This window comes from Sapajus apella, unplaced genomic scaffold (assembly GCF_009761245.1).
Source record: "Sapajus apella isolate SASKATOON/1434 unplaced genomic scaffold, GSC_monkey_1.0 scaffold170, whole genome shotgun sequence".
NCBI classification, from domain to species: domain Eukaryota; kingdom Metazoa; phylum Chordata; class Mammalia; order Primates; family Cebidae; genus Sapajus; species Sapajus apella.
This window is the reverse complement of record NW_022437110.1, coordinates 1,924,318-1,937,389: the sequence shown is the minus strand read 5'-3', so window position 1 is coordinate 1,937,389 and position 13,072 is coordinate 1,924,318. Positions and strand designations below refer to the sequence as shown.

Genomic DNA, 13,072 nt, shown 5'->3' with positions numbered 1-13,072 from the left:
AGCCTCCTGAGTAGCTGGGACTACAGGTGCCCACCACCATGCTTGGCTAATTTTTGTATTTTTAGTAGATTCAGGGTTTCACAATATTGGCTAGGTTGGTCTAGCCAATATTTTTGTTTCAAAGTAGAAAACACACAACCTGATCAATATGGCAAGACCCTGTATCTACAAAAAAATAAATAAAAGGGTTGTCCAGGCACTGTGCAGTGTGCCTGTGGTCCCAGCTACTTGGGAGGTTGAAGTGGAAGGATCCCCTTGAGCCCAGGCGTTTGAGGCTGCAGTGAGCTATAATCACACCACTAGCTCTAACATGGGCAACTGAGTAAGACCCTGTCTCAGAAAAATGAAAAAGAAAAAACACTATTGATCTGGTTAGGTTTTGTGTACCCACCCAAATCTCATCTTGAATTGTAATCCCCTTAATCGCCACGTGTCAAGGGAGAGACCAGGTGAAGGTAACTGAATCATGGGAGTAGTTTCTCATGACAGTGAGTGAGTTCTCATGAAAACTGATGGTTTTAAAAGTTTTAGAAGGGGCTCTTCCCCCTCTGCTCAACAATTCTCCTTCCTGCCACCTTGTGAAGAAGGTGCCTTACTTCCCCTTCACCATCTGCCATGATTATAAGTTTCCTGAGGCCTCCCCAACCATGCAGAACTGTGAGTAAATTAAACTTTTTTCCTTTATGAATTGCTCCATTTCTGGCAGTTCTCTATAGCAGTATGAAAATGAACTAATACAACTACCCTATACATACCATATAATATAAAATATACCTAATTAGCATCTGGTGTAAAGGAAATCTTTTATAAGACTTTTAGGTACTTTAATTAAATAAGGTTTAAAAAAATCAAGTAGCAAATTTAACAAAAGATAAAAATGGAAGGTTCTATCTACCTTACTGACTGGCATTAGAACTGACACTCGTGTGGGGAAGGAAACCACACAGAGTAGGTAATGACCTGGCCAAATTCACAGACTGTTAAAGGCTGAACTGTGTCCCTGCTAAATTCATCTGCTGTAGTCCTGACCTCAAGTACCTCAAAATGTTACTGTATTTGGAGATAAGATCTTTAAAGAGGCAAGAAGTTAAAATGAAATCAGCAAAGTGGCCCCTAATCCCATAGGACTAGTTTCCTTACAAGAGGAGGAGGCTTATCGACAGACATGCATGGAGGGAAGACACAGGGAAGAGAAAACAACCACCAACAAGAAGAGAGACTTCAGAATAAACCAAGCCTGCTGACACCTTCATCTCAGACTTCTAGCCTCCATCGCTGTGAGAACATTAATTATTGTTAATTAACAAATTAACAAATTGTCAACAAATTGTTGTTAACAAAGTGCCAGTCTGTGGCACTTTATTATGGTAGCCTTAGCAAAATAATAATGCACAGATTCACAGTGAAATAGCTCTACTGGAAAGCATTGGTAATTACTATTGAAGGATTCTATCTATGACATACTGATCATACTGTCAGTAGTTACGGTTGCAATAACTTTTTTTTTTTTTTTTTGAGACAGAGTTTCACTCCTGTTGCCCAGAGGCTGGAGTGCAATGGCACAATCTTGGCTCACTGCAACCTCCACCTCCCAGGTTCAAAGAATTCTGCTGCCTCAGCCTCCCAAGTAGCTGAGATTACAGGTGCCCACCACCACGCCCGGCTAATTTTTTGTATTTTTAGTAGAGACAGGGCTTTCCCATGTTGGCCAGGCTGGTCTCAAACTCCTGACCTCAGGTGACCCACCCACCTCAGCCTCCCAAAGTGTCAAAGTGTTGGGATTACAGGTGTGAGCCATCACCCCTGGCCAGGTGCAATAATTTTATTTTATTTTATTTTTATTTTTTTTGAGTCAGAGTCTCACTGTCACAGAGGCTGGAATGCAGTGGTGTGATCTCAGCTCACTGCAACCTCCACCTCCCGGTTTCAAGTGATTCTCATGCCTCAGCCTCCCAAGTAGCTGGGATTACAGGTGCCCATGACCATGCCCAGCTAATTTTTTATATTTTTAGTAGAGATGGGGTTTCACCATGTTGGTCAGGCTGTTCTTGAACTCCTGATCTTGTGATCCACCCATCTCAGACTTCCGAAGTGCTGGGATTACAGGCATGAGCCACCGCGCCCAGTCAGGTGGAATAATTTTTATGTGAGGCTTCTATGAAACCTAAAAAAAAAATCCTCTAGGTAAAAGGACTGAGAAAGGCTCTTCGAGTGCTTTCCCTCTCCCTTGGATTGGCATCCACTAGAAGTTACCTTCTCTTCCTAGATCCAGCTTTGCTGGCCGTTTTACTTACTAATCTGTGTTTACTAAATGCCTGCTATGAGCACTAGAGGCTGGGCATTGGGGATATAATGGTGAACAGACAGACAAGTTCCCGCCTTCAGGAATTTTAGCCCAACAGGACAGAGATAAAAACCACTACTATATTATGTTTTTTGGGTTCTTTTGAGACCGTCTTCCTTTGTTGCCCAGACTGGAATACAGTAGTGCAATCTCAGCTCACTGCAGCCTCTGTCTCCCGAGTTCAAGCGATTCTCCTGCCTCCCAAGTAGGTGGGACTACAGGTGTGTGCCACCATGCCTGGCTAATTTGTGTATTTTTAGTAGAAACAGAGTTTTGCCATGCTGGCCACACTGGTCTCGAACTCCTGGCCTCAAGTGATCTACCCACCTTGGCCTTCCAAAGTGCTGGGATTATAGGCATGAGCCACCATTCCCAGCCTATATCAGGTTTTGATAAATACTACAACAGTATTAGCACACAGGGAGGGAGGGACACTTAACACCCTTTGAGATTCATGGAAGGGGTGAGAGGCAAAGACTAGGTGTTAGCCAAGCTCCTAGGGATTGTTCTAGACAATGAAAGAACATATACAAAAGCCATGATAAATGTATTGTGCTGTGATTCTGTGCTCCAGGGGTGGTAGTCCCCATCCTTGAGGAGGTAAAACTGAGAGTTATGATTTGGGATGCATTTGGAGACAAGGACGGCACCAACTGAATGCCTCATATGGGAGATAAGCATTCTCAAGTGGCCACAGACCATTCGGGGCTACAATACTTATGTAAAAATGTTATTCCCTTACAATGGGAAGGCAGATGAGGAATTAGAAGTGGTAACAAGTAACAGAACAAAAGTGCTAAGAGGCTAAAGAAAAAAACAATGGAATGAATGATCAGGTTCTAACATTGTTCCCCTTAAAAACGTTAATTACAAGGCTGGGCACAGTGGCTCATGACTGTAATCCCAGCACTTTGGGAGGCAAAGGAGGGCAGATCACCTGAGGTCAGGAGTTCGAGACAAGCCTGACCAACATGGAGAAACCCTGTATCTACTAAAAATACAAAAATTAGCCGGGCATGGTGGTGCATGCCTGTAATCCCAGCTACTCGGGAGGATGGGAAAACTGCTTGAACCCAGAAGGCAGAGATTGCAGTGAATCCAGATCACTCCATTGGACTCCAGCCTGGGCAACAAGAGGGAAACTGTCTCAAGAAAAAAAAAAAAAATTAATTACAATTACTTAACTACCTACCTGTTTCCTGCAGCTGTCATTAGGCTAACAATTGAGGGCCTGTCCTTTTACTTCTAATTTAGTAATAATCCAATGTTTATCAAAGTCAAGTTTCTCTCCATGTATCCTTAAAATTCTTTACTCTGAATTCTAAAGATAACTAAAAAGCACAAAACCTTGCAAAAAAATTTATAATTTATATACCTAATAAGGGGACTTGTATCTAGAATACATAAACAACTTTTACAATTCAGTGACAAAAAAAAAACCCATTTTTTAAATGGGCAATGGGATGGGGCACAGTGGTTCACACCTGTAATCCCAGCACTTTGGGAAGCTGAGGCAGGTGAATCACTTGAGCCCAGGAGTTCCAGACCAGCCTGGGCAACATGGCAAAAGCCTGTTTCCACAAAAATTAGCCGGGCCTGGCGGTGCAGGCCTTAGTCCCAGCTACTTAGGAGGCTGAGGTGGGAGCATTGCTTAAGCCCAGAAAATGGAGGATGCAATGAGCCAGGATTGCGCCACTGTATTCCAGCCTGGGCAACAGAGCAAGACCTGGTCTCAAAAAAAAAACCAAAAAACAAAAAAAAAAGGGCAAAAGAACTGAATAGACATTTCTCCAAAGAAGATAGGCAAATGGCCAATATATGCACTTGAAAAGATGTTCACCATCATTAGTCATTAGGGAAATGCAAATCAAAACCACAGTAAGACATATCTTCACAACAACTAGGATGGCTAAAATCAAGCAGACAGTATCAAGTGTTGATAAGAATGTGGAGAAATTCTCCACATCATATACTACTGCAAGAAATGTAAAATGAAGCAACTGCATCAGGAATAGTCTGGTGGTTCTTGAAAAGGTTAAACACAGAATTACCATAAAACCCAGAAATTCCTGGGTTTATACCTAAGAGATATGAAAACATATGTCCATATAAAAACTTGTACAGGGCCAGCCATGGTAGCTCATGCCTGTAATCCCAGCACTTTGGAGGCCAAGGTGGGTGGACTGCCTGAGCTCAGGAGTTTGAGACCAGCTGGGGCAACATGGCAAAACCTACTAAAAATACAAAAAATTAGCCGGGTGTGGTGGTGTGTGCCTGTAGCCCAAGCTACCTGGGAGGTTGAGGCACAGGAATCTTTTGAACCCAGGAGATGGAGTTTGCAGTGAGCCAATATCATGCCATTGCACTCCACTCCGGGGGACTCCGTCGAGGAAAACAAAAAACAAGACCCAAACAACTTGTAGGGGCCAGGCACAATGGCGCACATGTATAATCCCAGCACTTTCAGAGGCCAAGGCAGGTGGATCACGAGGTCAGGAAATCGAGACCATCCTGGCCAACGTGGTAAAACTCCATCTCTACTAAAATACAAAAAATTAGCTGGCATGGTGTTGCACGCCTGTAGTCCCAGCTACTTGGGAGGCTAAAGCAGGGGAATCACTTGAACCCGGAAGGCGGAGGCTGCAGTGAGCCGAGATTTCGTCACTGCACTCCACCCTGGCGACAGAGTGGGACTCCATCTCAAAAAACAACAACAACAACAAAAAAGCTTTGTACATGAAAAGTCATAGGAGCATTATTCATAACAGCCAAAAAAAAAAAAGTCAATCCAAACATCTATCACTCTGGCCTGGGAAGGTGAGATCCTGTCTCCCAAAAAAAAAAAAAAAAAAAAAAAAAAAAAAAAAAAGGCAGGGTGAAGTGCCTCACCTCGCCTGTAATCCCAGTACTTTGGGAGGCTGAGGAGGGTTGATCACGAGGTCAGGAGATCGAGACCACCCTGGCCAACATGGTGAAACCCACCTCTACTAAAAATGCAAAAATTGGCTGGGTGTGGTCGCATGTGCCTATAGTCCCAGCTACTCAGGAGACTGAGGCAAGAGAATCACTTGAACCCAGGAGGCAAAGGCTGCAGTGAGCCGAAGATCACGCCACTGCACTCTAGCCTGGTGACAGAGTGAGACGCTGCCGCAAAAAAAAAGAAAAAAAAAAAAACCACAAAAAAAAGGTATACAAAAAAGCATTTTGTAAAACCCAGCCCTGTGCAATATAATTACATTTATTTCAATTACTCAATTATTTATTACCACAGATAACTAAGAACTAGAAGCAATATTTCCCATTTGATAAATACTAAATTATATGTACTTAGTTGTCTTTTTTCCCTCAGCTTTATCAGAAAAAAAGCAAATCCAACACAAGCTTAGCTAAAAGATGGTTATTTGAATACATGTAACATGTAATGGTGATTTGAATACATGTAATAACCTTTACAGAACCTAATACATACCATTTCCCCTCCACACTTCAGCTAAATGGCAGCTGCCTTCTCCAGGTTCCTTGCAAAATTCTACAACATCTCGACAGGTTGTTTCCGGTGTTATAGGAACTTCTGTTAAAATCTGTTCATTGTTGCTCAAGAAAACGGTTAATATCATCTGTAAGAGAAAAGATTAAAGCTACAATTTAGATTCCTTATCACAAAGAGATTAATCTGTAAATTTAAAGTGATCCCTCCACCCCCGCAAAAAAAATGCCTACAGGATTATTTTCTGGAAATAATAATAGATAAGCTGATTCTAAAGTTCATGTAGAAAGATGAAAAAGACAAGTCAAGAAAATTCCAAATGAGGAGAGTCCTAGAAAAGAAACAGCGCTACCAGATCATTATAAAGCCTCAAAATAAACGGCACCAGTATAGGTCAATGGGGCAAAGTCATGTCCCAGGAATAGACCCAATTATCTATGAAAACATGGCAAATGATGAGGGAGGTATCTCAAAAATCAAGGAGGGAAAAAGACCATACAGTGAGTGATGTTTGAGCAAAATGTATCCAACTGGAAAAAAAAATTATTTCATACCATACATTGTACACTAGCACAAGTTCCTAATAGATCAAATATTTAGATACAAATCCTAAAGCCACAAAAAGTCCAGAATAAATTCCTTTTCACAACCATGGAGTATAAAAGTTGTTTCTAACTAGGACTCAAAAACCAGACACTATTTTTAAAGACTGATATTCAAGTACTCATAAAAGAATCTCATAAAGCAAAAGGACAAAGTAGGGAAAAATATTTGCAACTCGTATTACAAATAAATAGCTAATCTCCTCAATACACAAAGCACTCCTTTCTTTTTTTTTTTTTTTTTTTTTAAAAAGATGGAGTTTCACCATGATGGTCAGGCTGGTTTTGAACTCCTGACCTCAGATGATCCACCCACCTCGGCCTCCCAAAGTGCTAGGATTACAGGCATGAGCCACCATGCCCGGCTACATAAAGCACTCCTAAAAAATGATAACAAAAAGACCAAAAATCCAATTCCTTAAAAGAAATTGGCAGGGAAGCATACTAATATGTCACAGTAAAAGAAAAATAAATGATCCTTAAACAGAAAAATACCTTATAGTGTAATTGAAAAAATAAAAATTGCCTGGCCTTATTTTATTTTACTTTTTTGAGACAGAGTTTCACTTCATCATCCAGGCTGGAATGCAGGGGCAAGATCTTGGCTCACTGAAACTTCTGCCTCCTGGGCTCAAGCGATCCTCCTGCCTCAGCCTCCCAAGTAGCTGGGACTACAGGCATGTGCCACCACATCCAGCTAATTTTTGTATTTTTTGTGGAGACAGGGTATCATCATGCTGCCCAGGCTGGTCTCAAACTCCTGAGTTCAAGCAATCCTCCCCCCTCGAACTCCCAAAGTACTGGGATTATAGGCATGAGCCACTGTGCCCAGGCTTTCTTTTTTTTTAATTTCAAAAAAATACTAACACTTTGATCTAGCATCTTAAGACATCATATTGGAAGGAAAATTTTATTCTTGTTTCCCTTGCCTAGGTGGAAAAATGAAAGAGATACCTTTAAAAACAATACACCTGGCCAGGCGAGGTGTAATCCCAGCACTTTAGGAGGCCGAGGTGGGTAGATCACCTGAGCTCATGAGTTCGAGACCAGCCTGACCAAAATGGAGAAACCCCATCTCTACTAAAAATACAAAATTAGCCAGGCATGGTGGCACGCACCTGTAATCCCAGCTACTTGGGAGGTGGAGGTTGCCATGAGCCAAGATCGCACCATTACACTCAAGCCTGCGTGACAGAGGGAAACTCCATCTCAAAAAAAAAAAAAAAGAAAAAGAAACACACCTAAAGTAAAATTTAGGCCGGGCGTGGTGGCTGCCGTCTATAATCCCAGCACTTTGGGAGGCCAAGGTGTGTGGATCACCTGAGGTCAGGAATTCAAGACCAGCCTGGCCAGCCTGGTGAAACCCCGACTCTGCTAAAACAAAACAAAACAAACAAAACAAAACAAAACTTAGCCAGGTGTGGTGGCATGTGACTTTAGTCCCAGCTACACGGGAGGCTGAGGCAGGAGGATCACCTGAACCTGGGAGGCGTGAGGTTGCAGTGAGCCAAGATTGCGCCACTGCACTCCAGTGACAGGATGAGATTTGTCTAAAAAAAAATGAAGTAAAATTTAAAACAAAGATTTTCCTTAATCAGAAAGAATTATAAAATATTTCTGTCTAATCTTTGCTAAAAGGTCGAGAAACAGGCCAGGAATGGTGGCTCATGACCGTGGTCTCAGCTGGAGGCTGAGGTGGGAGGATCACTTGATCCCCCAAGTTTGAAGCTGCAGTGAGCTACGATCATACCACTGCACTCTAGCCTGGGCAACAGAGTGAGCCTTAAAATCTCTGCATTCCAGTAAGCATATAATTTTAGTTCGTTGTTAAGATATCTTTTCTTTCAGCCAGGCGCAGTGGCTTACACCTGTAATCTCAGCACTCTGAGAGGCCGAGGTGGGTGGACCACTTGAGATCAGGAGTTTGAGACCAGCCTGGCCAACATGACGAAACCCTGTCTCTACTAAATATATAAAAAAATTAGCCAGGCGTGGTGGCCCACGCCTGTAGTCTCAGCTACTCAGGAGGCTGAGGCATGAGAATCACCTGAACCCTGCAGGGGCAAATGTTGCAATGAGCCGAGATTGTACCACTGCACTCCAGCATGGGCAACACAGCAAGACTCCGTCTCAGAAAAGATTTTTCTTAAAAGTATCCTAAATTCCTACATTCTGAAATTAAGCATCTTTACATCTATGATCAGATTTTATGTAACCAAAATTGATAATAGTTTTAAACTGGTTTCCTTGCCACCAATCTCCCCCAACTATAACTCCTCACTGTTACTATTTGATTTTCTAAATGTAGGTCAAGTAAAGTTATTCCTTTGCTTAAAATATTTAAGAGCTCCCCACTGCCCAACAGCAGCTCTTCCTAAAACACCTTCTCTGGCAGATAAGCAGGAGATAGGTTTCTTATCTGAGCACTTTTTAAGAGTCTAATGTTGTAATGATCATGCATATTCCTTTTTGCCCCCCAGAGAATCTCAAGAGGCTTGGATTTCTATAAAATATACTCTGAGAAAACAAGATAAACTACACACTCCTAGCCTTCCAGGTTCTAAGTCTCTGCAAGCACTAAACCTCCCTCCACCAGCTCCAATGGAGTTCTCCCTGGCAGATGTCCCTCTGCCCAAGTACCTTCCCTGTTTGCCTGTACATTCCTATTCACCCTTCAAAACTCAGCTCCTAACCACCATCACTGCAAAACATCCCTTTACTGCTTCTTCTCGCCAGGGAGGCCACATGCTCCTTCCTTTGCAATCTGGTCTTCACAAAGGTCTCTACTGCATTACCTCAATGACTCCCTCCCCTCATAGACTCTGCACTCTTCCCACTACTTCACTGTTGAGTCTTTAATTTCCTATTGCTGAGTCAGGACCTGACGTGTGGGAGGCACACTAAAACCTGGTCGACTCCATGAATGACACACAAAACACAGAACCCCCACCAAGCCCTAAATTGAGAAAATATATATATACACACATACTCGAAGTAAGATATATCCAGTCTGTTCAATAAACAAGCATCATCCCTCTTCCATTAATGCCTTTCTATTTTACAGTAAATTTTTAAAAAATTAAGTAACAGTTACCTCTGCTTACTAACCCATAAGAATTTATAAAAATTGGGGGCTTTTGTATACTGAAGTAAGTAGCCTGGAAGTTACAGAATTTGGAATAAAATAGGTAATTACTAGATACAGCACAAACAAGGCCAAGGATAATGCTTAACAGTTTCATCAGAAACAACTGGAATAAATTTTTATTCTTATTTATACATATTCATTCTACAGTTGTAACGGTATTTTCCAATATGACTTCATAATCTATGCTCTCAAAGATTTAATAATAATTTTTCCCAAATCATGCTTTATAAAGTTTCAAATGAATAAAAACAAAATTTTTTTTACCACCTTCCTTTAAATGCTATTCCAACAGTTCACCAGTAACTAGCAGAATGCCCGTTTCACTCAGTTCTTCAGAATCTGTTTTTGTTCCTGTCCCTTACCCTTCTACCTACTAAAGCATCCCAGGGTTTGCTCTCAACACTCTATGAGCTAGCAAAACATTTGCACAGGCCAGGCGTGGTGGCTCACGCCTGTAATCCAAGCACTTCGGAGGCCAAGGTGGGTGGATCACCTGAGGTCGGGAGTTCAAGACCAGCCCGACTAACATGGCGAAACCCCGTCTTTAAAAAAAAAAAAAAAAAGAAAGAAAAGAAAAAAAGAAATGGATACAAAACAAAACAAAACAAAAAACATTTGCACAATCATTGCCTCTATAAGGCGGAAGCACACAAATACAGCACATGCAAAGTAGTACCCTTTGGTATTCACAGAGGCACAGTTTATGCTTACTTGCTCTGAAAAGCAGAATTCTTTATGAATGCATTGTCAGAATGAAGGATGGTAGGGCACTATTTTGCGGTACTTTCTCAATTACCAAGACTCTTCAGCTCATGAGTAAATTCAACATGATGAGGGAGGGGGAGAGGCATAATGGCACACTGTAAATCTGAACATTTATTGTTAAAAGAGAAGAACACCCAAATAACTTATCCATAAGTCACTAAACATTATTTCAATTTCTTACAACGTTTTATTGCCCTTAATAACTCTGTTTCCTAATTTTAGCAAAATTCATTTTCCCTAATCTCTATTATTCAAAGCTAATTTCATTATGATCATAGCAGATTTTAAAGCTTTCTAGAGAAATTAAGCTGGTGTTGACCTGGATGGTACACATTTCCCTAAAATTGAAGCTGAAAAGCCATGTGACTGCTGCTATTCTAGTAAGATTTCTTTAGCTTAAAAATAACTAAAGTAGCTCCAACACAAATGTATTGATTCTCAATGCATTTTTTGTTCATATTTTAATAACATTCAGAACACTGGATGAAAAACAAGCAAAAATAACATCTTTGAAATCACAGTATATCTCACAATTGACGGCACAACACAATTTAATGAGCAGCACTGCTTTTGTTTCTTTAATACTATGTACAAAACAGATGAAATTCAGTAGGATTAAGGAAACTACAGAAAACAACTAAAGGAAAAAAGAAAACAAGTTAATGTTTATCCTTCCTAAAGGATTAATATGTTAAAAATAAAAGATTTCATTAGCTACAGTTAGGAAAACAAAGATTTGTAATTGTGTGCTGTAAGAAATACAGCCTGTGATGACCATACCTACGCCTTTCCTCAAACTGTTTCTCTGCCCTGATGAATCACACAACAAACCCTGCTCCTTTCTGCTCACTGACAGTACTCTCTACCCATCCCGACCTGACCTGAGAAAGATAAGACACCACCGTCTGCATCTTGACCCAATCTCAGATAGAGCCTCCTCTTCTTCCCTGCTATAACAGACTGTGGCTATTTAGAGTACAACTTTCTTAAATTATCAACAGTTTTCTTGACTACATCCTCTACTGGAACAGTATCTGTGATTCATTACCTGGTCGTGAGATCATCTAAGTGTGTCTTGTCTTGCACCATTTCTTTTTTTTTTTTTTTTTTTTTAATTCAAAAAAGTTGGAAAAACCCAGAAGAGACCATAAGGCCAAGATTTGTGTTCTCCAGGTCAGTGCCTAGACACACAGTGGTGCTCAAGAAATGCAGGATGGGGGCAGGCAGAAAACTGACAACCATATCAAGTCACTTAAGAGGTCATCTGAACCTTGCTTTCAGGAACATCTGGGCTAAGAAAATCAACTGAAATCAAATAATCATTCATTTAAGTAATCCACACAGATATTTTAACATTTTTATAAACTTGTTATTTTAACTATTTTCTTGGTAGTCCAAGGAAACCAAAGCAAAACACAAAGTAAGGATGTGTAAGCCATTAAAAAATAGAAACTAGCTGGGCATGGTGGCTCAAGTCTGTAATCTCAGCACTTTGGGAGGCTGAGGCAGGAGGATCACTTACGCCCAGGAGTTTGAGGCCAGCCTGGGCAACATAGTGAGACTCCATCACTACAAAAGAAAAATAATAAATAAACAACTAGCTGGGCATGGTGGTATATGTCTGTAGTCCCATCTACTGGGGACACTGAGGTGGAGGATCATGTTCAATGCTGCAGTGAGCTATGATCGCAACACTACAGCCTGGGCAACATAGTGAGACCCCATCTCTTCAAAAAATAATAATAAACAACTAGCTTGGCATGGTGGTATGTGTCTATAGTCCCACCTAGTGGGGACACTGAGGTGGAAGATCACATGAGCCCAGGAGCTCAATGCTGCAGTGAGCTATGATCACAACCTACACTGCAGCCTGGGTGACAGTGAGATTGGTCTCTAAGGAAAAAAAAAAAAATCTAAACAGGGATTATTTTATAATCAAAGAGACAGACAATCACAAGCATTGACAAGGATGTGGAGAAACGGAAACCTTCTCTTGAATTAATTGCTTTAATCTTCCAGGGCAAAAACAACAACAACAAAAAAAAAAACTGAACCCTGAAACCTTCATATATTGGTGGTGAAAATGTAAAATGGTACAGCTATTTTGCATAACAGTTCAGCAGTTTTAATTCCCTTTGTTTTTTGTTTTTTTTTTTTTTGAGACAGAGTCTCACTTTGTTGCCCAGGCTGGAGCGCAGTGGCTCAAATCTCAGCTCACTGCAACCTCTACCTCCCAGGTTTAAGCGATTCTCTTGCCTCAGCCTCCCTAGTAGCTGGGATTACAGGCGCATGCCACCATATCCAGTTAATTTTTGTATTTTCAGTACAGACGGGGTTTCACCATGTTGGCCAGGCTAGTCTCAAACTCATGAGCTCAGGTGATCTGCCCACCTCGGCCTCCCAAAGTGCTGGGATTACAAGCGTGTGCCACCATGCCTAGCCTAAAAAATTTTAAACACAGATTTACCATATGGCCCAGCAATTCCACTCCCAGGTATCTACCCAGCAGAAATAAAAATGTATGTCCACACAAAGTCTTGCATGCAAATGTTCATAGCTGTACTGTCCATAATAGCCAAAAAGAATAAACAAGACCAGGAACGGTGGCTCATGCCTGTAATCTCAGCACTTTGGGAGGCCAACGGTGGCAGATCGCTTGAGCTCATGAGTTTAAGACCAGCCTGGACAACGTGACAAAACCCTGCCTCTGCAAAAAATTTAAAAAG

At 41.3% G+C, this 13,072-nt stretch overlaps 1 protein-coding gene and 1 non-coding gene across 7 annotated transcripts in view; both read right to left on the bottom strand.

Annotated features, from left to right (window-relative positions):
• The window catches only part of PPP1R13B (protein phosphatase 1 regulatory subunit 13B), a 112,567-nt gene that overhangs the window by 59,136 nt on the left and 40,359 nt on the right, over window positions 1-13,072 (bottom strand). For 5 of the 6 annotated variants that reach the window (XM_032267628.1, XM_032267629.1, XM_032267633.1 and 2 more), the window contains exon 2: window positions 5,814-5,961. In XM_032267628.1, the coding sequence (XP_032123519.1) occupies window positions 5,814-5,961 (148 nt within the window). Of the gene's footprint in view, window positions 1-5,813; window positions 5,962-7,551; window positions 7,582-13,072 lie in introns of those variants that run through there. The other variant, XM_032267632.1, reaches the window with a different exon arrangement.
• Window positions 5,692-5,770, bottom strand: LOC116542635. The gene has a single exon (XR_004265295.1). It is a non-coding gene; the product is annotated as a small nucleolar RNA SNORD51 (small nucleolar RNA).